Genomic DNA, 25,558 nt, shown 5'->3' with positions numbered 1-25,558 from the left:
TATGTTGCTCATTTATACATTTTCTTACAGCATTTTAATTCATTCCAAGGTCAATTTGCAAGTTTTTTTAAATTTAATTAATTTATTATTTGGCCGTGCTGGGTCTTTGTTGCTGTGTGCAGGCTTTTTCTGGCTGTGGCGAGTGGGGGCCGCTCTGTATTTGCAGTGTGCAGGCTTCTTGATGCAGTGGTTTCCCTTCTTGCCCAACATGGGCTCTGGGCATGCAGGCCTCAGGGTTGCTGCACACAGGCTCACTGGTTGCGGTTCCCAGGCTCCAGAACACAGGCTCAGTAGTTGTGGTTCTCGGTCCTAGTCGCTCCATGGCCTGTGGGACCTTCCCTGGTGGTGCTAGTGGTAAAGAACCCACCTGCCCCTGCAGGAGACATAAGCGACTTGGGTTCTGTCCCTGGGTGGAAGAGATTCCTGGAGAAGGAAATGGCAACCCATTCCAGTATTCTTGCCGCAGAAATCTCATGGACAGAAGAGCCTGGCAGGCTGCAGTCCATTGGGCCGCAAAGAATTGGACATGACTGAGTGACTGAGCGTGTACACACACGCACATACATGTGGGATCTTCCCAGGTCCAGGGATGGAACCCATGTCTCCTGCATCGGCAGGCAGATTCTTAACTAGAGCCAGCAGGGAAACCCCAAAATGAATTTCTTGTAAGAAAGCAGGTACATAGAGCATGCCATTTTGATTTTTAACAAAATAATAGTTCAGCAAAGATTTTTCACATCTTCTTACCTGGCCAGCTGCAGTCCATGGGGTCACAGAAGAGCTGGACATGACTTAACAGACTAAACAACAACAACAACTTACCTAAAAGAGTAACTGGCAATTGAAGGGTAATGCCTGTTTAAACACAAAAGACTGACTTTCTCATTCTTTTAAAATTAAGAAAAAAAAAAAAAACCTCTTTGGTTTGTAATTATACTAACAAAAGCTTGAATAAACTTTAAAATCTGTGAGAGACTTTTAAATCTGTTGCTGATTTTGAGTTCTCATCCTCTGACACAAATCTTTTTAGTAATGAAGTCAAACGGAGTGAATGAATGAATGAGAGAAAGTTAATCCATCCTCCGTCAGGGCTTTGGCAGAAACACCATCATGTCTTGGTCACCTAGGGACATTATATTTGTCAAGTATCTATGTGCCCTGTGCTGTTGGTAGACCTTGTACTGCACCAAGAGTTGTTCAGTCATGTAACTGGTACCCACTTCCTGTCCTTAAGGACCTGGTATCTAGCCTCCCTCAGTCTGGTCCTTTATAGAGCAAATTCCTAGATGCCCAGGAAGAAGAGGCTACTTGCTCTAGGACAGTGATTCCACAGCTCTTGAAGCACAAGTTGCTCCCCAAGACCTGGCAAAGAGCTGAGTGTCACCCAGCTTGCTTCTGCCCGCCCCCCACCCACCCTCCCCAAGCCCCGCCACACTAATAGCCTAATGCATGGCTGTGGGTCTTCCTGCCATTACCCACCCACTGCAGATTGACCTCTTAGTACCATTTACCACCTGCTTTACCATATAGACCTCCCCCAGGAATCCACCAGGACTCTCTGACCCACAGCGTTGCCCTCATGGTCTGTATGGCCCATCACTCTAGGTGCCTGTATCATCCAGGCCCTCCCCGGGGCCCTCGCCTCCTGGGAGGAATCAGACATCAGTCACTGTGGTTGGAGGACAGCCCCTGGGGCGTGTGCTCACACGATCCCCACACCTTCCCTTCTCTCTCCTAACCCTTAGCAGCTGCCCCCAACTCTTCTCTTGTGATGGCAAACCCCTCCTGGATGCAGAAGGGGCAGCATGGCAAATGTCACCATTGTTCATAGAGTTGTCTCTAGAGTAAAATGTCCTGGAAATGCTCACTGGAGACAAGAGTGCCTCTTAATCCCTCTCAGAAGGTTTGAATTGCCAAGTTAGGATGGCCACCAACCTTAAGTAGGCCCCCAGATCAGTACGTTGGTAACAGAATCCAAATTTTAAGATAATGTTATCCAGCAGACCATCTGGTATCATCAACTCTAATCAGCACTTTCCATAGGATATAACAAGTACTAATAAGTGTCAGTTGCTATCTTTATCAAGTCCCTGGTTCAGTTCAGTTCAGTTCAGTCGCTCAGTTGTGTCCAACTCTTTGCAACCCCATGAATCGCAGCACGCCAGGCCCCCCTGTCCATCATCAACTCCCGGAGTTCACTCAAACTCATGTCCATTGAGTTGTGATGCCATCCAGCCATCTCATCCTCTGTCATCCCCTTCTCCTCCTGCCCCCAATCCCTCCCAGCATCAGAGTCTTTTCCAATGAGTCAACTCTTCGCATGAGGTGGCCAAAGTACTGGAGTTTCAGCTTTAGCATCAGTCCTTCCAAAGAACACCCAGGACTGATCTTCTTTAGAATGGACTGGTTGGATCTCCTTGCAGTCCAAGGGACTCTCAAGAGTCTTCTCCAACACCACAGTTTAAAAACATCAATTCTTCAGTGCTCAGCTTTCTTCACAGTCCAACTCTCACATCCATACATGACCACCGGAAAAACCATAGCCTTGACTAGACGGACCTTTGTTGGCAAAGTAATCCCTGGTAGACATGCGAATCAAAGCCATGCAGTTAAAACAACCAGTCAAAATTTCTCTAAAGAAAAGTGTATCCTAGCTTTTCAAGATAGTAAAATAGAGAAAGAATATGCAGCTAAGAGGAAAAAGTGCATTTCAGCAAAGCTCTGAAATCAGAGCCGTGGCGCATAATAGCGTTTGTTATCACTAGAAGTTACTACTCACATGCTACCTCGAATCCCACTGCAGGTGCTGTCCATCCACGGCAGGCTCTTTCCAGCAGAGTGAGGATGAGCTGAGATCTCTGCCTTTAGTGATCTTCAGGGGACTTGAGTTTTAGCCAAGACTAAATTCCCGTGAAACAGATGGCAAGTTCCCCAGAAAAGAATAGACCCCAGCTCTAAGCCATGTTCTGACCTGGAGCTTTGAGAGTTGGAGGGTCAACAGGAGCCTGAGTGGTCAAGGCAGTCTTCATAAAAAGGACCTCAGGTTGTAGGCAGACTCTAAACAGAGGACGAGCTGGAGGAAGAACAGGAGAAGCACTGACCTGATTTAAAGAGACACCAAGAGTCGGGGTGGTTTGTCCACAAATGACCACATTCAGCTGTTTGCTTTTTTTTGGCAAGTTCCTCAGTTCCTGAAATTCTGTGCTGCTCATTCTGATCATGTTTATATATGTAGAGTCATCTTTATTTAAGTGACTGTATGTTGTGCCCCAAGAAAGCAGGATTTTCTCCTCTTGTCTATGACACTCATCTGGTTAGCATCCCATTTCACTCTCAAAACTGTTCTTATTTGGATGATAAATCATAGTGTCATGCCTGACTCTGCCTGACCCCTGTAGGGTACAGGATAAGGTCAAAGTCCACTGAGCAAAATGCTTCCTAGACAGCATTTCTAGAAATCTAAAAATGCAAAGTACTCATTATTACTTGAAAAGAAAAGATATAGACTCTTTCCTTTGTCTTGCAAATATTGCTAAATGGATTGGAAAACACCAAATGGAAACTTGCAACATAAAGTTAAAGACACTCATCAGCTAGGACCAAAATGAAAAACAACAGCATAAAAATTAAGTTAATGAAACATAAAATGTGCTAATAGAGGTAGAAGGAAATTAAACAGGGAAATAAGTTAATAAATGCAAGTTTCAACTTGAAGAAGAATGGCAAGAAAATACTAAGGCCTTACCAGCCAGAATTCCTAGAAAGATGTGAGCGTCCGTGTAAATTTCATAGCCTGCTTCAATTAGAGCCAAACACAAATGAACTAAGATTAGCTGTGATCGTGTTTATTCAAGTAATTAAATGTGGAGGCAAGCCTAACACAATGATGGGATGCGATTGTAATTACTGCTGCAGTGGTACCTCCTTGACTGTCCTGGTCGTAAACCTGATGCTGGGTAGCAGATGGAGGTCATGCCCACTTGAAGTGCAGAGACAGAAGTGTGTGCTCCCCAGCTGGAGTCTAGATCTGCTTCTCTTAGACCAATACCAAAATGCAGATCCAGAAAACCAAACCATCTCTCTCCTTGTGATTGTCACTTGCCGAAAACATATTGATGTTGTGTTCTTAACTGGCATTTAACAGTTTTGTCTCACAAATCCAATTGTCTACTCGGCATCTCCTCTTGACATCCCGTAAGCAACTGGAACCTTGCACACCCAAACTTTTGGAGGGGCAGTGGTGAGATCTTAGCATTTTTTTAAATGCAGTTTTAAAAGTTACTTTCCATTTGCAGTTACTGACAAATATCGGCTGTATTCCCCAAGGAGGCTGCAATACCTCCTTGAGCCTATCTTACACCCAGTCCTTTAACCTCCCCCGCCTCCCTCCCCCTGGTAACCACTACTTTGTGCTCTATATCTGGGTGTGTTTCCTTTCTGTTATATTCACTAGTTTCTTGAATGTTTTAGAGTCTGTGTGTAAGTGACATCATACAATATTTGTCTCTCTCTATCTGACATAACTTCACTAAGCATAATGCCTTCCAAGCTCATCCATGTTACTGCCAATGGCAAAGTTCCATTCTTTTTGGTGGCTGAATAATATTCTATCATATACGCGTACCATTTCTTCTTTATCCATCCATCTGGTAATGGACATTTAGGCTGTTTCCATGTCTTGACTATTGTGAACAGTGCTGCCGTGAACACTGGGGTGCATGTATCTTTTCGAATTAGAGTTTTTTACATACCCAGACCTAAACTCTGCCTTTGTCCTGCTTCCGCCCCATCTTGCCTGTCCAAGTCAGTGGTTCTCCATCCATACCACATGCTCATGCCAGGAACCTGGGACTCATTCCTGACAGCCCCCACCCCCAACATTCAGTCAGTCACTACTTCTTCAAGCCTACCTCCAAAATGTACCATGAACTCTCTCCATCTCCACTGCTCCCATGCACTTCCCTTACCTGGATCACTGCAAGTGACCTTCAACTTTGTCCCTTCCTGTCCCAATCCATTTGCCACACAGAAGGCAGAGGGGTATTTGAAAAGTGTAAGACATATTGCCTTTCTCCCTACTCTTTTTCTTTAAATTACAGATTCACCGAAAGTTGCAAAGAACATACAGTCAGGTCCCACACATCCTTCTCTCAGCTTCCCCTCATGTCAACCTTTCAGTGACTTCATAGTGCTGTGGATAATGTCCAAAATCCTTAACCTGACCTCCACAACCTGCCACTGTCTCCACCGCTCACTAACGTGCCTGATAGCAACCTTGCTGTAGCTCCTCAACTAAGCAGGGATCCAGGCCTGCCTCGGGCCTCTGCTACTAAACAGTTGTCCCTTCCTCCTTCTGCATTCATGCTTTTCTTATTCAACAATGTTACCCCTCCTTAGAGAGCCTTTCTTGTATATTCATCCCAAACAAGGACCCTTCACATTCTGGTTCACAGCTCCTATCCCCTTTGTCCATAGCCCTCGTCATCTAGAATGCTTCTGCGTGTTTAACTGTTTGCGTCTGGCTCACCTGGAGATTCCAAGTACAGTGTTGCAAAAGCCTTGTCTGTTGTGACCGTCACCCACGCCGAGCCCAGTACCTGCACATAACAGGTACATCAGATTGCTTTATGGTTCTGCCCACATGTTCTGTTTCTGTCAATAAGAAAGAAACTGGATCTTGCTGAGGCCTCTGTGAATTCCAGTCTTTTCCCTTTGTTTTCTCCCCACTCCAGTATCCATGAACTTGTTCACCACTCGACCCAGTTACAGTAAGAGCACTTAATTTCCTCTTTAACTTCCCATCGATAACAGATTGTGACTGGTAACTCATCTAGTGTACACTGAAACCTGCAAGTCTACTGATTAGGCTCCCAAGCAGCAGCTTCCTATAATAAAGACAGAAAAGATGTCATTGCTTGAAGAGAACCTGGAAAATGATTATTTCTGGCAGAAAACTTGTTTTGACTCATAGACTTACCCTTCAGAGTCATTCATGAATGAGTAATGAACTCAGGAAAGTCAATGATGCATGCTCTTAACCCTCTCAATCTATTCTGCTGAGAGCTGAATAAAAAGAAAGTTACAAGAGAAGATGATGATTTAGGAAGAGAGAAATACGGTTGTGTAATGTACAAGTCTTAAGAAAAGGAAAGTGGGCAATTCATCTAGTTTACTATGAGTAGTTTTTCAGGCTTCAATCATGAGTCACCTAAGTAATTTTTCTCTGCTGTTTAATTCCAATGTTTATTTATTTTATTATTTTCCAAAAGTAAAATAAAATAGTATGCAACTGCCAAAGTTTAAGGCAAAAAAAAAAAAAAGTTGGTGATCTTTGCTCTGGCATATAACATAGAGTTTTCATGCTATAAGGTTTTTTTTCTCAAGGAGTTATTTAAAACATTTAAGATATTCTCATCTCCTTTCTTGATGGATGATGAGCCATCTTCTGTTAAGTTTTTAATGATGGGGAATAACTACAAATTAAAAGCAGGCATTAAAAATAGTGGAGCATGCAGTTGTGTGGACAGACTGCAGAGTGACTGGTGAGGTGCAGGATGTCTAAGCCTGGAAGGACCTGTTGGTCCCAGGGTCATGTCTATCTGCAGCCCTTGCTCCCAGCTTCAGCTCAGCTTGCGTTAGAGGCCTCGCCCACATCAGTCCTATGGACTTATTCTCAGCAGGTGCTACCACCTGGGAAGCACCCATTCGTAGGTATTCTAGTGACGGGCATCTGAGTTTTCTGTTGGGGGTTTGTTTTGCTTTGCTTTTGCTTCTTAAGTCATCTTCTATAGACCGCACATCAACAAGCGCTGTGTTTTCCTTATCACAAAAGCCAGTGGGAAGTATTTGCAGGCAGGAGAGGAAGGAATCAATAGACTTTTAAAAAAATTGACATCCAGGGCTGGGGGAAAATTCAGATGCCACGCGAGAGATTTCTGTTGAACTTTTAGTCGCATCTCCTGTGATTTTTGTTATTCCAGGACGAGTCCGTCTCCCATACCTCCTACTGAGGCGATGCGGAGAGACTGTGCTAATAACATATGCCATCTTTCCTCTGGGGAGTTCCAGATGCTTTTTTGTATACTTAGCCCAACAGAGTCAGGAGTGACTGAAGTTCTTTTCAGGGATACCTTCCAACACGAAGGCCATCTTGCCGAGTGAGGAGAGAGCCCCTTAGGAGGGAACCAGGGAACAACCGTGGCTGCCCGGCACCAGCTGAGTGTTCTGTAAATGTGCTTCTGGGGCAGCCCTCACAGAGGAAGGAGAGAGAGGAGAGAGAAGGGTGTGCCTCCTCTGCGGTGTCCTGGGGGAGCCTGGACTCCAGACCTTGCACCAGCCTCTCACCTCCTCCCCCTGCCTCATTCCGCTCCCTCACATGTCCCCATGAAGACAAAGCACAGCGCACACTCTTGTTTCCCATCTTGGATGGATGACGTGACCCTAGAATGCCAGGACACTCGGGCTTTCACTGCCTGGAATCCAGGAAGGGAGGAAGGGGCAGCTGCCCCTCGGATTGTCCCCAGGACCTGGACCTCGACTGGCTCCCTCAGCATCCATTCAGGGAGGGAAAGGTCGTTTGAAAACCAAGGTCTGGGTTGAGGACCAGAATACAGGTCCGTAATATAAATAAAAGGCAGAGCCTGTCCCAGGGCATAAGACTCTCCACTCCCAGTTCAACAGATGTTATGTTTTTTTCTAACTCACTGTGGCTGTCACTTGCAGACTTATCTAAGTTTCTCATGTCATTTTCCGTCCCTGGTGCTGAGCCCAGAGCTCATGTTCCCTGGCTTCTTCCTTTCAAATCTGCCTTTCGTTTCTACTTTGCCGCAGTGTCTCCACAGAGACGTCCTTGTCATTTTAAGGGGAGAATTTCTGATTCTACCAGGGATGCTCCTGACTTTTAAAAGTCGTTAGCACCCTCGGGGCAGGCACTAAACGCCAGTAGTGAGCCCCTCGTGAGTGTGACACACAGGAACACGCCCAACTCAAACCCAGACAATCTTGGCACTGGGGCGAGGGGAGCCCAGGTGAGAAGCACTGCTGGGGGCTCAGACAGGCCCTTTCTCTGCCATCTAGCCCAAGACCAGCAGGGCCCCCGCCCCCCAGACCACAGTTCTGTGGGAAGGACCCCCTAAGTGATGTCTTTGTTGGCGTTCACTCTACAGATATTCCCAGAGCACCTGTTATCCACTCCACACACTGTTTGAGGATCTGTAGAACCCTGGTGGCTCAGACGGTAAAGAATCTGCTTGCAGTACAGGAGACCCAGGTTCAATCCCTGGGTCAGGAAGATCCCCTGGAGAAGGAAATAGGAATCCACTCCAGTGTTCTTATCAGAGAGTCCTGGTGGGCTACAGTCGGTGGGTCACAAAGAGTCAGACACGACTGAGTGACTAAAGATCCACCAGCCATTAGTCATCACTCATGTCCACCCCTTCTTAGCTCTGTCCTTCTTAGCTGTCTGTCCCTAGTCTGTCCTTCTTAGCTCTGTCCTTTTTTAAAAAATTATTTTTAATTGGAGAATAATTGCTTTACAATATTGGACTGGCTCCTGCTTCACCATTTTATTTGCATGTTATCTCATCAGTGTCTGCAAGTCATCCCTGGACCTCCATTCTAACTCTCTGGAGACTCAGCTTGTCCAGGACAGTGACCACTTCTGCTTTTGCCTTTGCATCCCTTAGCGCCCAGGGCAGTCATCCTCTGTGTAGCAGGAATTCAGTAAGTGCTGGTCTGACTGCCTGATCCAAGGACATGCTACTATCACCAAGGGTATCTTTTGTTTCTGTAATAGGGATAATGGTACTGATGTGTCCTTTCTTCTAATCTGAAGATTCTATTTTGTCTGCCTCCTGTGAAGAAGAAGAGCATGGGAGACCTTATTGTCTCTGATAAACAGTAAACCTTGACACCTGTTGGGTCAAAAGTGAAGACGGACCATGTACACTCCTTGTCTCCTGTGTGGACCCTGAGGAGGCCTTGGTCTTTGAGGCCATACTTTGATCCCCTCCCCGTGTGACTTCTCATCAGAGAAGAGAGTGTGCTCTCTGCCTTCCATAGATTCGGGGGAAGCCAAGTGGGCAAAAAAAAAAGAACAGGAAAGGGAAAGTGAGTGAGAAACTGGGAGAATCTGAAGGAGAGGTGGAGGCCTCCTTATTTTCTTTTTTTATTATGGAAATTTTAAAACACATACAAAATTTCCCAGAATACTGTAATATTCCCCCAATGTGTTCATCACCTAGCTTCAAGAGTCATCCACCCAAGGCTGTCTCGTTTCATTTATATGCCCACCCCCTCTCTCTCCCATCTGGTTATATTATTTTAAATACCAACATCATGTAATTGCATTCATAGATATTTCAATGTGAATCTCCAAAAGACTCTTTAGAAATTATGTTCAGTTCAGTTCAGTCGTTCAGTCATGTCTGACTCTTTGCGACCCCATGAATGCAGCACGCCAGGCCTCCCTATCCATCACCAACTCCCGGAGTTCACTCAAACTCACGTTCATCGAGTCGGTGATGCCATCCAGCCATCTCATCCTCTGTCATCCCCTTCTCCTCCTGCCCCCAATCCCTCCCAGCATCAGAGTCTTTTCCAGTGAGTCAACTCTTCACATGAGGTGGCCAAAGTACTGGAGTTGCAGCTTTAGCATCAGTCCTTCCAAAGAACACCCAGGACCGATCTCCTTTAGAATGGACTGGTTGGATCTCCTTGCAGTCCAAGGGACTCTCAAGAGTCTTCTCCAACACCACAGTTCAAAAGCATCAATTATTCTGTGCTCAGCTTTCTTCACAGTCCAACTCTCACATCCATACATGACCACTGGAAAAACCATAGCCTTGACTAGACGGACCTTTGTTGGCAAAGTAACGTCTCTGCTTTTCAATATGCTATCTATGTTGGTCATAACTTTCTTTCCAAGGAGTAAGCGTCTTTTAATTTCATGGCTGCAATCACCATCTGCATTTTGGAGCCCCCCAAAATAAAGTCTGACACTGTTTCCACTGTTTCCTCATCTATCTGCCATGAAGTGATGGGACTAGATGCCATGATCTTAGTTTTCTGAATGTTGAGCTTTAAGCCAACTTTTTCACTCTCCTCTTTCACCTTCATCAAGAGGCTCTTTAGTTCCTCTTCACTTTCTGCCATAAGGGTGGTGTCATCTGCATATCTGAGGTTATTGATATTTCTCCCAGCAATCTTGATTCCAGCTTGTGCTTCTTCCAGTCCAGTGTTTCTCATGATGTACTCTGCATAGAAGTTAAATAAGCAGGGTGACAATATACAGCCTTGATGTACTCCTTTTCCTATTTGGAACCAGTTTGTTGTTCCATGTCCAGTTCTGTTACTTCCTGACCTGCATATAGGTTTCTCAAGAGGCAGATCAGGTGGTCTGGTATTCCTATCTCTTTCAGAATTTTCCACAGTTTCATGTGATCCACACAGTCAAAGGCTTTAGCATAGTCAATAAAGCAGAAATAGATGTTTTTCTGGAACTTTCTTGTTTTTTTAATGATCCAGCGGATGTTGGCAATTTGATCTCTGATTCCTCTGCCTTTTCTAAAACCAGCTTGAACATCTGGAAGTTCACGGTTCACGTATTGCTGAAGCCTGGCTTGGAGAATTTTGAGCATTACTTTACTAGCGTGTGAAATTATGTTAACTGTGTCTAAAACATATCAATAATCACCTAATATCATCTCAAAGCCAGTCAATGTTCCAATATCCAGTTGTGATGACTTTATCAATAAATCTGAAAACTGGGAGTAAAATTATACCTTCGTTGGGAATGTAACTGCAAAGGAACCAAAACAGGTCCTTTTCTTACAGGAAACTAGAATAAAATAGTGTTAAAAAATGATTTCAGGAAGTAAAAATGAAATAGGTCTGACTGGTGCTGTGTCCAACCTCCTCAAGCTCGCCCCCTGGTGGCAGGTGTGCCCAGGTAGGGGCTTCAGTTAACTTCAGAAATGTTCATTTTCTAATATTCCTAGTAATACAAAAGGGTTCTCTACTCTGTTACTAGTAGTTTCATATTTGTCCACCTGGCAAAAAATGTGGGTGACACAGGGGTTTTTTTTTTAAGTATTCATTGAGCACATAATTTAAAAGCCAGAATATTAAACAAACATCTCTGCCCTTTCTTCCAGCAGGCAGCCCAGAGAACGGCCCTCCATGCTCTGTCTGACAGGTACATTTTGTCATTTTTATGAACTATAAATTGCTTTATGAAACATTGAGCCCTATTTATTGTGGCATATAATTCATAATCGGATTTTGTCCCTAAAGTATCTGTGAACTGGGATGTTAAACATTTTGCATGCTCCGATTTGTCATGCATGTGTGGAGTTTATTACTGCAAAAATCGCCATGTTGTATTTCATAGAAAGTATGGAGAATCCTTCGTTTTGCGATGAAACAGGAGACAAGAAACTTGGAAGGAAAGTCCTGAATGGTGCAGTAAATTCTGAACTTTGGGATTGGTTGAGATTGGAGCTCATTTTTCAACAATAAGTACTTCATTTATTCTGGGGTGTTCTCGTCAGACACTCCCCCTAGAGCTGTCTATCTTCTGATGAGATTCTCTCTTGAAATACTTTATGCACGGAACCCAGTTCCCAGTCCTGTGTGCCTGACTTTTTCCTCCTCACTCTGGCTTCTCTTTTCTGACTTGTGTTATTGAATGACATATGGAAACCTAATCAGTAAACATACTCAAGCTGTATTTCACATCTTGCTTTGCCTCTAAGGCTGTAGAAAGATAGTTGAGTGGAGTTGTATAATAAGTTACTTCCTAGAGTAGACTTGACCACTTATTGGTTTGGGTTGGTTTTTTATTTCTCATTCGCCAAGGGGTATATGTGTGTGTGTGTGTGTGTGTGTGTGTGTGTGTTTTAAAGAACTATCAGGTGGTAAAGACGAAGGCTTGTTTTCTTTCTTTCCACAAGTGATGTTCTTACAAAGTAAGAAAGACCTGGAGGAGACGTCCCACTCAGCAGGCTAGCAGACACCTTGGCACTGGCTAGCTACCATCACCCCCACTCCTTTCCTTCCCAGTTCTTTTTTTCTGTGGAATGAGCAGTAATTGCCTGTGTAAACCAGCTCAGTTCAGTGCCTCTCCAAGGAAAAATCTGTCACTTAGGCGAATTATCCATGCACATAGATGAAAAGCATTTTCTCAGTGGTGGCGGGCTGAGCTGCAGTGTTGTGATTTCAGTTGAAAAGCCTTCCCCATGACAGCCACACAAGCCTGTGTGCTCTGAGAGTGGCTGCCACGTCATCTTCTGGGGTTGCTTCTGTGACTTTTCCCAAAAGCTGGTAACCATACCACCTCTGAGTCTGTTGGTAGGAGGAGGAGAGGGACTGGATCAAAACACATTTAAAATCTGACACATTAATTCCTTTTCTCGACGTGTTTCTTTTTTCCCTTTGACTCTTCTCCTTAAGTGATTCCTTCAACAAAACACATTGAGAAGCAAGAGAAAGCCCACAGTTTACAATGTTATACCATTGCCAGTGGTAACAAGGTTTCTTTCTAGGATGATAAAAATTATGTAGAATTAGATTGTGGTGATGATTTCACAACCCAGTAAATATAATAAAAACAACTAAATTGCATGCTTTAAATGGGTGAACTTTATGGTATATCAATTACATTTCAATAAAACGACTAAAGAGACACAAAATCTCTTTATGGCCTTTGGTAGAATGAATCAAGAACTATTTTTTAAAAATATGGACTCCCTTTGAAGACATGGTTGTGGATACAAAGACAAGTCATCAGAAACTAGGACTGGTATATTCTAAGGCTTCTCCCCCAAAGACACATGACTCTGTCCTGGGTAGAAGATGGGCGTGGACTTTCATGATGAGCAGCACTATTACCTTGGACGTTTTCTGATCTTCTCAAAAACTTCTCCTGAAGCCCAATAATTGACTCGCAAGTTAGAATATTAGCCCTTGCTGTTATATAACCACTAAGTGCAGAAACTGTAAGGAAAAAAGTCCATTGCCTGGAAACAGACGTTCCCATCGTCACTGCTCTTCTTACGAATTTCTCTATCTTCAAATGTAACTGAGCATCTCCCTCTAAATCTACAGTTTTCCTGCTCAAAGTGCGAGGAACCCGCTGCCTTTCAAAGCAATGAGTTGCCTTCACCTCCTGTTCTCTGTTTTCTGTTAATTCAGGGCCACACGAGTATTTCCGTGAGTGAGAAATATCTGTAATTGTTGGGAGATACAGTTAAAACACCCTTCTTCAAAATAAGGACTTGTAACGCCTACTGAATTAACTGGACTCATGTTTTCCAGGTTCTTAAATTAGAGAATGCTAGCTTATCACATGACAGATGTCATTTTCTGCCATGTTACGTATTCTGTGGAGTAAACTAGCCTTTTCTAGAAAATGAGAAATGTGACTCTAGGTCCAACCACTGTATGACCTGCCTAGAATTCTTTTGTTGCAGGAACTGCCTCGGGTGGGAATGGAATTAAGTAAAAATCCCCCCACAACCCCAGGCTGTGACCTTCCCAAAGTAGAGGTCTGACCCCATACCTCAGACTCCCTACGGCCTGGTGGTAATCATTTCTACATCCATCCACACAAACTATTCTGGTTTCCTAAACTTTTTATTTTTTCAGCCTGTTATCACCTCTTGATGTAAAATTCCATGGTGATTAGGCACTCGTGTTTCTGCTCTAGAAGAAGCGCTTTGGGGCCCTCACGGCTGCTGCCTGCGTGCTGGGACTGGGGGGCTGCACAGAAAGCCCGTGCTGGTTTGTGTCCCATCACCACGTGACACTGAGGGTCCGGCTCGCTTGCCCCCGTGTGATCCCATGTCCATCCCCTTTACCTGGTGAACACAGGACATCTGATCCAGGACCAGAGTCGTTTTGCCTCAAGATGAACAGCCTGATGATGGAATGTGATTTACCTGCTGTGGGTTGTTGGAGGGGGGTGAGTCTACACTGAAGGAAGCCAGTTGTCCTCTGCTTCCCCCGTAAGAAAGTCTCCCTTCACAGGATAGGATTTGCTCTTTCCTTTCTAAGGTCAGGTAGAAATCTCATCTACATGGAATGTCAGAGTGTGGAGGACATCCGGATGTTTTCTGAAGGTCGGTCTTGTCTGTCTTTTCATTGTTTCAGCTTCCTGGTTTCCAGGAACATTTTAGCAGAAACCCAACATCTGACAGTTGAGACCGTAATGCTTTGAAGTTCAGTGAGTTCTCTGTAATCAATACACGTGCATGCATGCTAAGTCACTTCAGTCATGTCCGACTCTTTGCAACCCTGTGGACTGTAGCCCACCAGGATCCTCTGTCCATGGAATTCTCCAGGCAAGAATACTTGAGTGGATTGCCATACCCTCCTCCAGGGAATCTTCCTAACCCAGGGATCGAACCTGTTTCTGCTGCAGTTTCTGCATTGCAGGTGGATTCTTTACTGCAGAGTCACTGGGAAAGCCAATCAATATACAACATTGATCAATTAAATCTCTGATATTGCCAGGGCTTCCCTGGTGGTCCAGTGGTTAGGACTCTGAAGTTCCAATGCAACAGGGAGCAGGTTTGATCCCTGGTCAGGGAACTAGGAACCTACATGACACACTGTCAGGCCAAAAATATATTTTAAAAAAAAACAAAAACAAACTGTGATATTGTCATTACTAAAATTTAAAAAACATCCAAGAAAAACCTGTTGCCTTCTTTGGTTTTGCCTGAGTGATGGGCTTAATTTATGGCTCAACAAAAATACCCCAAGTACTCCAAGCCCAGACAGGCTTTGGCCCAATTCATCTGTGCCACCTGCAGTGATGGGATGGGTGAGTGAAGATGGGGTGGGTAGGTTTTGTTCTTTTCTCCTGATGGCTACAGAATTTTTCATCTGTCAGTTTTATGCTGTTGAGAGGCAGCTGGCTTGCTACAGAGGCCTGCCAATGGCCCCAAATAACAGAAAAGCAAAGATCAGGAAGAGGTGGCAAAGTTCTCAACAAGATAAGCCAGTCAATGACAAGAAAACCACCCTTTGCAAAGAGACATGCTCCTTCTTACTTACCCACTTATAATGTGTCTCTCGAGGATCTCGTCTTCCTACAGACCATTGTGCTGGGTGGGGCAGAGAGAGGCAGAGAAGAATTGGGATTAATTGGCCAGTGGATCATTTCTAAAGGCACGTCTTAGGTGCCGCATCACCGGTAATGTGGAGAATATGAAGAATGCTATCAGGAGAAAACAGGGTGTGTGTGCAGTATGGAGAGTGCCTCTGAATACCATTAGCTTCCCTTCCTAACTAGTGAATAGTACCTAACTGTGATCAGAAAAAGGATTCATGTGATTTATCAAGCTGAGCAACTGCACGTTGGCAGAGGAGCTGGGGGTCAATCTGGAAATCCAGGGCAAGAGGGGTACTAGGCAGCTGGCAGGGCTGAGAAGTTAATCATCCCCTTGGACCGCTTCCATCCGTCTCCGAGCAGCAGAGCTGCTGCAGAGCGAGCCAGGATGCTTTATAGCCGTAGATCGGGAATTAATATTTTCTGTGAAACCTCCAGCTTCATTTGCAGTAACTTGGGTTTTATAAAAATGGAGCATAATTTCATATGAATAAATCACATTCAGCTAGAAAGATGAGAAGCTGAGGAGGGGCAGGGGAAAGATTGTGCTTAACTTTGGGAAGAAAAAAAAAGGAACAAGCAAGAAAGCCAACATGAAAACAGTTGTTAAGGCCGTGGGGCTAGGAGGACATGAATGGCCGTATGGTTAAACTGTGCATGTAATCATCTTCTGAAATGTCAGCCTGCGACTCCAGAAATGGCTCCGTTTTTACAGCCTTGGAGACGCATCACCAGACTGTAACCTGGTCTGCCCATCTGGCAGTATCTCAGGTCCAAGATCCATTTATAGTGGAATCTAAACAACTGCCGTTGATTTATTCACTGATGCCACGAGGCTCCATTGAAGTACCTTGTGTGCACAGCGGGCCCTGGGCTGGTGCCGGCGGGCCGTGGGGAGAAGCAGCCTGTCACCTGCGCTGGGCGCCTCACGGTCCAGAGTCCAGAGGTGCTGACTCTGTAAAGAGAAAGCCCCCATTAGCCTCGTGCATCTGCTCGCCTCAATCTTGCCCTTCCTCAAATAAATCTCACCCATCGACTCTCCCCTTTCCATTAGGGAGAATATAGTGAAATTAAGTGAGGACTCATCTAGAATGAAGGGCTCACCTCCGTTTGAGTGTGATCACATCTGGAAGCGAGGCTGGACACGGTGCCACTGGGCGGGGGAGGGCAGGTTCTGGCAGCGGGGGCGGGAAGGGGTGCACTTTGCATTCGGCCTCACCTTCCTGACCCGTCGCGAAGTGGGCCGACCTTGGTCAAGCGGAGGGGTGTGTACTGGGTGTGGCCACCAGCACTGCAGGGTGACTTTCCGGGTCTCATTTCACGCACCGACCCTGAAATCTGGAGAAGAAAGTCACAGTTGCCAGGCACTGGTGACGATTGGGCTCTTCTCAAAGGGTCTGAACAGGGAGCAGGAGAGGCTTGTGAGAGTTTCAGATTTCCAACTTGTAAAATGACAAAGTAGCAGGAGGGGAAGTATCAGCCTCACCTCGAGCCCCACAGTGGTCCCCAGTCTCTCCAGCGCAACAGCTTCTTATGATAAAGTCACTTTGGTATAGCGTGCAAAACGTCTTTAAAGAGCTCTAGAGTTTAGAAACCCTATCTCATTGACTGTCTAATATTATGATCCCACGACAACCCCCCGAGACAGAAGGGACCCATTTTACAGACAAGAAAACTGAACCTGAGACAGGCGATGGAGTCACCCAAGGTCACAAGACAGCAAGTGGTGGAGCTGAGGCTGCACTCCAGGTTCTCTGATTCGTATGGAGTAGAATTTTCTCATCCCCATCAGGCAGCAAGGAAGCAGGCAGGCTTGGATGGGGTCAGAGGCTGGTGGTTCCTGCCATGTTTTATAGTCTAACAAATGTTAATAGCTTACTAGATAGTAGCATTAGTAGATCCTTTGTCTCTACTAATAATTATAATAATCCTTACATTTCTGGCCTAGCTATTTTTTTTATCCCTAGCACCTAGCACAGTTCCTGGCAATTAGGAGACACAGAAGTCATTTGGTGAATGAAGAAAACAATGAACAAATGAATGAATGAATTAGGTCCCATGTTTTGTGGTTAAGCAATGGCAACTCTTCCCCTTTCATGGATCACAGCGTTGTTGTGGCAAAGGATGTTGCATAACTCAGTGAAACCATGAGCTATGCTGTGCAGGGCTACCCAAGATGGATGGGTCATAGTGAAGAGTTCTGACAAAACGTGGTCCACTGGAGAAGGAAATAGCAAGCTACTCCAGTATTCTTAGCTGGAGAACCCCATGGACAGTATGAAAAGGCAACACTGGAAGATGAGGCCCCCAGGTCGGAAGGTGTCTGATATGCAGATGGTTAGATAGCATCACCGACTCAATGGACATGAATCTGAGCAAACTCCAGGAGACAGTGAAGGACTGGAATGCTACAGTCCATGGGCTTGCAAAGAGTCAGACACGACTTAGCGACTGAATGACAACAACAAATGGCATCTTTGGGCTTAAAATAGAAAATAGCTTGCTGCAATGATGCCGGTTCACCATGGCAGCAGAGCACCACAGGAAGCAGAGCTTAACAGTCAGGGGCTTATTACTGAGGAGTCCACGCCTAAAAGATGCTATAGAATTGAGATGCACTATTAACTGCCACACGGGACAGGGAAATTGAATGATTTTTTTTTTAAAACAATCCAAAAGTAGGAAGAAAGTAAAAAAAAAAAAAAAAAAAACCTTCAAAAAATTGAAACCATCCAGTGCAATTCAATTAGAGTGGAGTTAAATTAGGAATCAGTAACCAGAGAGAACTGTAGGATGCCACAGTTCTGCTAATACCTAGACATGATCTCTGGCTGCTCCCTGTCCCTTCCTCCCCTTTCCTTATTGCCAGGCTTCCCACTATGGGCACACCTTACGATGCCCTCCCATACGATCTCTACCAATTATTCATGTTTCTGTTTTCCTTCCTTCATTCAGTGCACATTTGCAGGATAGAGACCACACAGTGGGTAAGGTGTCTAGCCAGTCTCTATGCAAGACACAAAAAAACCCAGGTATCCCACTCTCCGGGAGTTTACAGGGTGGTAGAGGAAACTTGGTGGCTCGGACAGTACACAACCCACCTGCAGTACATGAGTCCTGGGTTCGATTACTGGGTCAGGAAGATCCCCTAGAGAAGGGAATGGCTACCCACCGCAGCATTCTAGCCTGGAGAATTCCATCAACAGAGGAGTCTGCCAGGCTGCAGTCCATGGGGTCACAAAGAATTGGACACGGCTGAGTGACTAACACTTTCACTTTCAGAGGAAACTTAGACACATGCAGACCTACTGCGTGTATTAAATGTCGGCGTGTGCTTTATGGTCCGAGGCCTAAGTACAGCTGTCACGTGTAAGTACAACACCAAGCATTTCACATGCATTACTTGTCGTTATTCCTCACTATAGCCCACTCAGCCAAGAAGGAGGAATTCAACATTAGGGCCTAACTGCTACTGCTACTGCTAAGTCACTTCAGTCGTGTCCGACTCCGTGCAACCCCAGAGACGGCAGCCCACCAGGCTCCCCCGTCCCTGGGATTCTCCAGGCAAGAACACTGGAGTGGGTTGCCATTTCCTTCTCCAGTGCATGAAAGTGAAAAGTGAAAGTGAAATCACTCAGTTGTGTCCAACCCTCAGCGACCCCATGGATTGCAGCCCACCAGGCTCCTCCATCCATGGGATTTTCCAGGCAGGAGTACTGGAGTGGGGTGCCATTGCCTTCTCCCTTAGGGCCTAAAGAGATGAAATTTTATTTCGTTTCATTTTCCACATATCCTCTCTGAAATCCTAGGGAACCTGGGTTTCCAGAGACATGTCACTGACCCACAATCTAGTGGCTGAAAAGCCACAGTGTGGCCTATCTGACTCCAGCTGATGCTACAGCTGATGCTCTTAGCAGCTTCAGTAACATCCTCCCACCCCACCAATTTATAGAGAGAGCTAGAGCTTGTACTCCACAAAAGAGGCCACTGCAATGCGAAGCCCGTGCACAGCACCTAGAGGGTAGCCCCTACTTGCCACAACTAGAGAAACGCCCTCACAGCGACAAAGGCCCAGCACAGCCAAAAATAAATATAAAGAAATAAAGTCACTTAGAGAAAAAGAGAATGGCTGCTCAATAATAACTTAATGCCTTTCACACATGAAAGGCCATGAGTTCAAATTATGCTACACGTCTCTGCTCCCATGATAAGGAGGAGGAAAAACACCATATATCTGGCCCGGCTTTCCCTAATCTCCTCTCTTCTTTTGTAAGACATCATGAAGCAAGCATCGGATTTTGAATCTTTGACCTTGGGCTGGAATTTGGGAAAAGTATTTATTCATCTGAGTCTGAACTTTCTCAGTTGCATAAACAGGATGGTAATTATACCCTCCTTGTTAGGTTTATGGTCAGATTAAATGAGGTGATAAATAGAAAAAATGCTTTGTTAGTCTATCCATATGATAGTAATTACCCTATTGCATCACTAAGAAAGCCCGCTAATCAAAGTACCACAAGATATTCTCTAAGTCCTGCCGAGAAGCTTAAACAGGAAGACAAGAAAATATGACAGAGTGGATTTAATGTATGGAACCATGAACAAATCATAGTATGGAGCATGTTTTTACCTTGACAGTATAGAAAAATAAATATCAACAAAGCCCAAGAACTATCCCTTACTATTGCTTATTTCCTCCCAACTTTGTAATAGGTTCTAATCTAGCCTATTCTCCCATTTAAAAAAAAAAAAAAAAAGCCAAGCTGTGGGTCCCTGGGTGCTGGGTGAGTTCACCCCAGCCCCTGAGGAGCCTGCCACCTGTCTCTCCTATGTCAATATCCTACTTCACTCACCTCGAAAAGTCACCCTGGGTCATTTCCTGACACCTTTTCCAGACGATTTCTAAAGAATTTGGTTCATCTTATTATTTTTAAAGTAAATCATCCTTATTTCAAAAGCAGTGACTCTCAGGTAACCTGGGGGATCCCAGTAGAGATCTGTTTGGGGGCCATGGAAAGAGAGGAAACGCTCACCGAGACTCTCTGTGGGGCCTCTTCTCCCACGGGGTCAGTGGTGCGCATGGACACTCACCGACGTGGACGCGCTCGCCTTGCTGCTGCTTCTCAGCCGCCGTCTCAGCGTTCCTGACTGCCCTCAGTGACTGTCAGCGCAGCTGTCTGCATCAGTGTCATAAGCAAACGCAGGCTATCGAGTCTGAAAACCAGCTTTTAAAAAGCCCCCCAGTACTAATTGCCACCATAAAACGTAATAGCTCCAGAGAAGACAATGAATCCTACCAGGTAAATAAGGCATATTTTTAAAGGCCCCAAACACGTATTTTACGCCACAGAACAGAGCAACCTGAGAGAAACCGTTAATGGTCTTTCAAGTAAATAAATAACAAGCTGTTTGAAACCACTAATTACTCATTAAGATGGTTTAGTGACTTGGGGGGAGTGCCTGTGGGTTCCTGCGGACCCACCTCCTGAGGTCTGAGCCAGGAGGATGCATCCAGAGGGGCCTCTGGTAACAGGAAGTTTTTTAAGTGAACTTTTAGAAAAGTTTAATGTGTGTATTTATTGTTTATGGCTGTGCTAGGTCTTCACTGTGGCGCACGGGCTCTTACACTGCTGCACATGGGCTCTCTCTCGTTGCAGTGAGCAGGCTTCTCACCGCACTGGCTTCTCTTGCGCCCAGGCTCTGGGCACACAGGGTACAGTGGCCGCAACGCACCAGCTCAGTAGTTGGGAGCATCCAGGCTCTTGGCTCTCGTGGTCAGCAGTTATGGCACGTGGGCTCAGTTGCCCCAAGGCACGTGGAATCCTCCCGGACCAGGGATTGAGCTCCCTGAAGTGGCAGGCAGATTCTTAAATCACTACTCTTGGTTGTGCGTGCTCAGCCATGTCTGACTCTTTGCGACCCCAAAGAGTGTAGCCCGCCAGGTTCCTCTGTCCATAGGATTTCCCAGGCAAGAATACTGGAGTGGGTTGCCACGCCCTCCTCCAGAGGCTCTTCCTAATCCAAGGATCGAACCCACGTCTCCTGCATTGGCAGGCAGATTCTTAACCAGTAGTGCCACCTGGGAAGCCCCTTAGCCACTGGACCACCAGCAAAATCTCCCATGTATATTTCTTAGTGCCCCGAGGCCACCGTGTCTTTATAACTCATTCACTTGTGTCTGTGCCCTTAGTAAGTGGGAGTCCAGCTGGAGAAACATTTGCGGTGGGTGGGTAGTTTTAAAACTAGTAGATTAGTGGGGTTTTGTTTTATTTAAAACCAAACTACTTAGCTTCTTTTGATGATAGCTTATTTAAATTGTGACACCACAATTGTTTTTTTGTTTTGTTTTTAATCTCCTTTTAGTGGAGAAAACTAGCCAAAGGCCTGGAGCCTTCATTCTCTGCTCCCAGAGCCTTTCAGGCCAGCACCTCCCACGCCGTCCTCTCCCTGCTGCCCCCACCCACAGCCAGGCAGCCCCACCCAGGCGGTTCACTGTTCACTCCTAGGATGCTGAGCCAGCTGGAGCAAGCTGCCCAGCCAGCTGCTAACTCTGGGCACCGGGCCCGTCCCTCCACCACTCTCGGCCCCTCTCTGCCACTCGCCTCCTCTGACTCCTGCCTCCAACGTCTTCCAAAGGCAGCCTTGGGCCAGCGTTGGCAGGCTGGCCTGCTGGCTCTGCTGACTGTGTTTGGGGCCCGATGAGCTCCCCTGCTGGTGTTGAAAGGTTAACGTGCCCCCCCTGGAGGGGAGCAGGCTGACCTTTCCCATGCTGGCTCCCAAGCCAGGTGCTGGCAGGCCAGCGGTCATACTGGGTCTTCCTGTTGGCCAGCAGAATATGGTACCCACCTCTGCTCTCCTCAGCCGGCATCAGAGCCTGGCCATCTGCATCCCTGTTATTCGAGGACAACCATCTAACCTGCTGCCAAACTGAGTGGGTTCCTGAGCCTTTCCTCTCCCCTCCCTGGAGCTCTCTCTGGCCTTGAGTTTCCCTTTTCATGCTGCCCTATATTCACTGCTCCTCCCAGCCTGGCAAGGCAGCATTTGGAATGTCCATGCTCATTCATTAAGTACAGGTCAGTTGGGCTAAATGTTGATACCAAACCAACTACTTGGGAAGGGAAAGGCTGAGGCCCTTTTTTCATTCTCGCAGACCAGGTCCACCAGCTTGCTGGCTCCCTGCTGCTAACTGGACGGAGACGCGAGAAGCCTAGCCCAGACCTGAAGTCCAGAGGCCCCAGTTGGCCTCGCAGTGGCCCCATTTGCCCTGGCCACCATCAGGGAGCCAGCAAGCCTCTTTAGGCCACAGTGCCTCTTCTTAAAATGAAGATATAATCCCCATTCATCCTAAAGGAAATCAACCCTAAATATTCATTGGAAGGACTGATGCTAAAGCTGAAGCTCCAATACTTTGGCCACCTGATGTGAAGAGCCAACTCATTGGAAAAGACCCTGATGCTGAAGGAGAAGGGGGTGACAGGATGAGATGGTTGGATGGCATCACTGACTCAATGGACATGAGTTTGAGCAAGCTCCGGGAGATGGTGAAGGACAGGGAAGCCTGGCGTGCTGCAGTCCATGGGGTCGCAAAGAGTCGGACACGACCGAGCGACTGAACGACAACTGACCCCTGTGCAGCCAGGCGAATCCTGGTCCCGGGGAGGGAAGGCAGATAGGATGTGTAGAGGCCCTTTCAGCCATGCATGCTGCACAGGCACAGAGAACTGGGCAGGACTAGGTGAAGGAGGCCCTGTTTTCTTTGTGTCATTGCCCAGCCACTGAGCTACTCAGTGGAATTCTGAAAGCACAGCCAGGTGGGCCTTTGCTGTTGTTGGAGGATGAGCAGAAGGCTGAATGAGAAAGGCTCGTGGTCTTCAGGCCGCCCCCAGGCCTCTGGGAGCCTCGTGGCTGCCACACCAAGTCCTCTGCTGGGACCTGATGTTGTCACCCCATTTCATCCCCCCGACTGTCCCCTGGGGTAGGTATCACTGTCCCCACTTTCCACAGGGGGAAACTGAGGACTGGAGGGTGGAGTCCGGTGCCCAAGGTGGGTGGAGCCCAAGTTTTGGGAAGGCAGCATAGCCTAGGGTGGGGAGGGCCTGGCAGACCTCATTGGTGGCAAAGGGCCTCACCCCTGCTCTGCCTACAGAATCCCCAAAAGGACAAAACCCCTGGCCTCACAGTCCTGGCACAGGCCTGAGTGCCTCGCGCAGGACCACAGGCTGCCCTTCCCTCTGCCCGCGTGTCAGAGCAGAGGCACGTTTGGTCACGCTTCGTCTCTGTCCACTCCACGTTTGAACGTAAAACGGGAATGAACACACACCCATGAAGGATCCCGCTGGGGGCTTGCGTGGCAGGACAGACCTCAGTCCACTTCTGTTTTCTCCAGGCAAGCACTTCTAGGGATTTCAGACCTCCTGCTGTGTTCTGCACTCAAAATAGAAGATGATGGAAAACTTGAAAAGCACTGTGGTCGTGCTTTGATGGAGTTATATGATGAATAAAGGAGAGCCAAGCCAGCATGATTGCCTAAGGCTTATATTTCTTGAAGATTTTTTTCCCTTCCACCTGGCTGGAGAAATATTAGCTATTCACTAACATTTCAAAATACAGGCCAAATTTTGCTCACATCCTGACAGCATCTCTGTGCCCTCGCGTGAGTCTTTAAAATGTGAACCTGCCCTTACATTGTTCCCTTGCTCACCAGTCATCCATCCTGAGTTCCTCACCTCAGTCAAGTGAGGTGAAGGCTCTGGGTGGTTGAGACCACACAGATCTCTCTGGATATCAGAAGGAATGTCATGCCAACAAGGACTTAATTTCCAAAACATACAGACACTTCATACAACTAAATAACCAAAAAAACAAAGAACCCAATCAAAAAATGGGCAGAAGATCTAAATAGGTATTTCTCCAAGGAAGAAATACAGGTGGCCAACAGATACATGAAAAGATGCCCAACATCGCTAATTATTAGATAAATGCAAATCAAAACTACAGTGATGTATCACACTGGTCAGAAAGGCCATCATCAAAAAGTCTGCAAACAATAAATGCTGGAAAGGGCATGGAGAAAAGGGAACTTTCCTCCTACACTGTTGGTGGGAATGTAAATTTGTGGAAAGCCACTACGGAATACAGTATGGAGGTTCCTCAAAAACTGAGAGCTACCATATAATCCTGCAATCCCTCTCCTGGGCATATATCTGGAGAAAACTCTTAATTCAAAAGATATGTTCACCTCAATGTTTATAGCAGCACCATTTACAGAAGGCAAGACATGGAAACAACCTAAATGTCCATCGACATATGAATGGATAAAGAAGATGTGGAACATATATGTAATAGAATACTACTCAGTGATAAAAGGGGCTTCCCTCATAGTTCAGTCAGTGAAGAATCTGCCTGCAATGCAGAAGACCTGGGTTTGATTCCTTAGTCAGGAAGATCCCCTGGAGAAGGAAATGGCAACCCAGTCCAATATTCTTGCCTAGAGAATCCCCATGGACAGAGGAGCCTGGCAGGCTACAGTCCATGGGGTCACAAGAGTTGGACATGACTTAGCAACTAAACCACCACAGCAGTAAAAAAGAATGACATCATACCATTTGCAGCAACAGAGATGGATCTAGAGATGATCATATTAAATGACGTAAGTGAAGAGAGAAAGACATATACCAGGATATCACCTATATATGGAATCTAAAATATGATACAAATGAACGTATATACAAAACAGAAACAGACTCACAGACATAGAGACCAAAGTTGTGATTAATGAAGACGAAAGTTGCGGGGCGGGGGCGGGGATAAATCAGGAGTTTGGAATTCATGGACACAATGTACTGTTTATAAAATAAATTAACAACAAGGTCCTACTGTATAGCACATATTCAGTATCTCATAATAAACTGTAATGGAAAAGAAAAAACAGAGATGTCACAGCAGGAGCTCAACTATCAAGAGTCCTTGGGCCCCCCTCAGACTCATTTCAAGAGTCGGGGCTCAGAAGTCTTCACCCCCTACCCGAGACACCTGCTGCTCCTTCTGCCTGGAGCAGGGCTTCTTCTCGCCGCCCCTCCCCACAGACGTGCCTAGCTCCTCCTCTCCATGCTCCCGGTCACAGCTGCAACGCCCTGCCCTGCTGCCTTCGCCACCCGCCCCCACGGCAACCTCCACTCGCCTCCTGTGTGGCCCTCGTCACTGGTAATGAGCTGCTGAATCTCTTGTGTTCTCTGACCATATACTGTTCCTCTGGGCACTGGTCATCCGTCATCCCAAGTTCCTTGCCTCAACCAAGTGAAATGAAGTTCCTGGGGAGTGGAGACCACATGGGTCTCCCTGGACATCAGAAGGGATGTCAGACCAACAGGGGCTTAATTTCTCCTCTGTGAAGTGGAGATAGTAATGCTCATTCTATCCATCTCAAGGCCTTGTTGTCAGGCTTTG

At 46.2% G+C, this 25,558-nt stretch overlaps 1 protein-coding gene across 6 annotated transcripts in view; it reads left to right on the top strand.

Annotated features, from left to right (window-relative positions):
* AFF3 (ALF transcription elongation factor 3) overlaps positions 1 to 25,558 on the top strand; it is a 635,458-nt gene that overhangs the window by 525,734 nt on the left and 84,166 nt on the right. For 3 of the 6 annotated variants that reach the window (XM_061431670.1, XM_061431668.1, XM_061431665.1), the window contains one exon: positions 11,157 to 11,194. In XM_061431670.1, the coding sequence (XP_061287654.1) occupies positions 11,157 to 11,194 (38 nt within the window). Of the gene's footprint in view, positions 1 to 11,153; positions 11,195 to 25,558 lie in introns of all 6 variants that reach the window. The other 3 variants (XM_061431669.1, XM_061431666.1, XM_061431664.1) reach the window with 1 other exon arrangement.

This window comes from Bos javanicus, chromosome 11 (genome assembly GCF_032452875.1).
Source record: "Bos javanicus breed banteng chromosome 11, ARS-OSU_banteng_1.0, whole genome shotgun sequence".
NCBI classification, from domain to species: domain Eukaryota; kingdom Metazoa; phylum Chordata; class Mammalia; order Artiodactyla; family Bovidae; genus Bos; species Bos javanicus.
The sequence above is the reverse complement of the archived record's forward strand: the minus strand, read 5'-3'. Positions and strand labels throughout refer to the sequence as shown.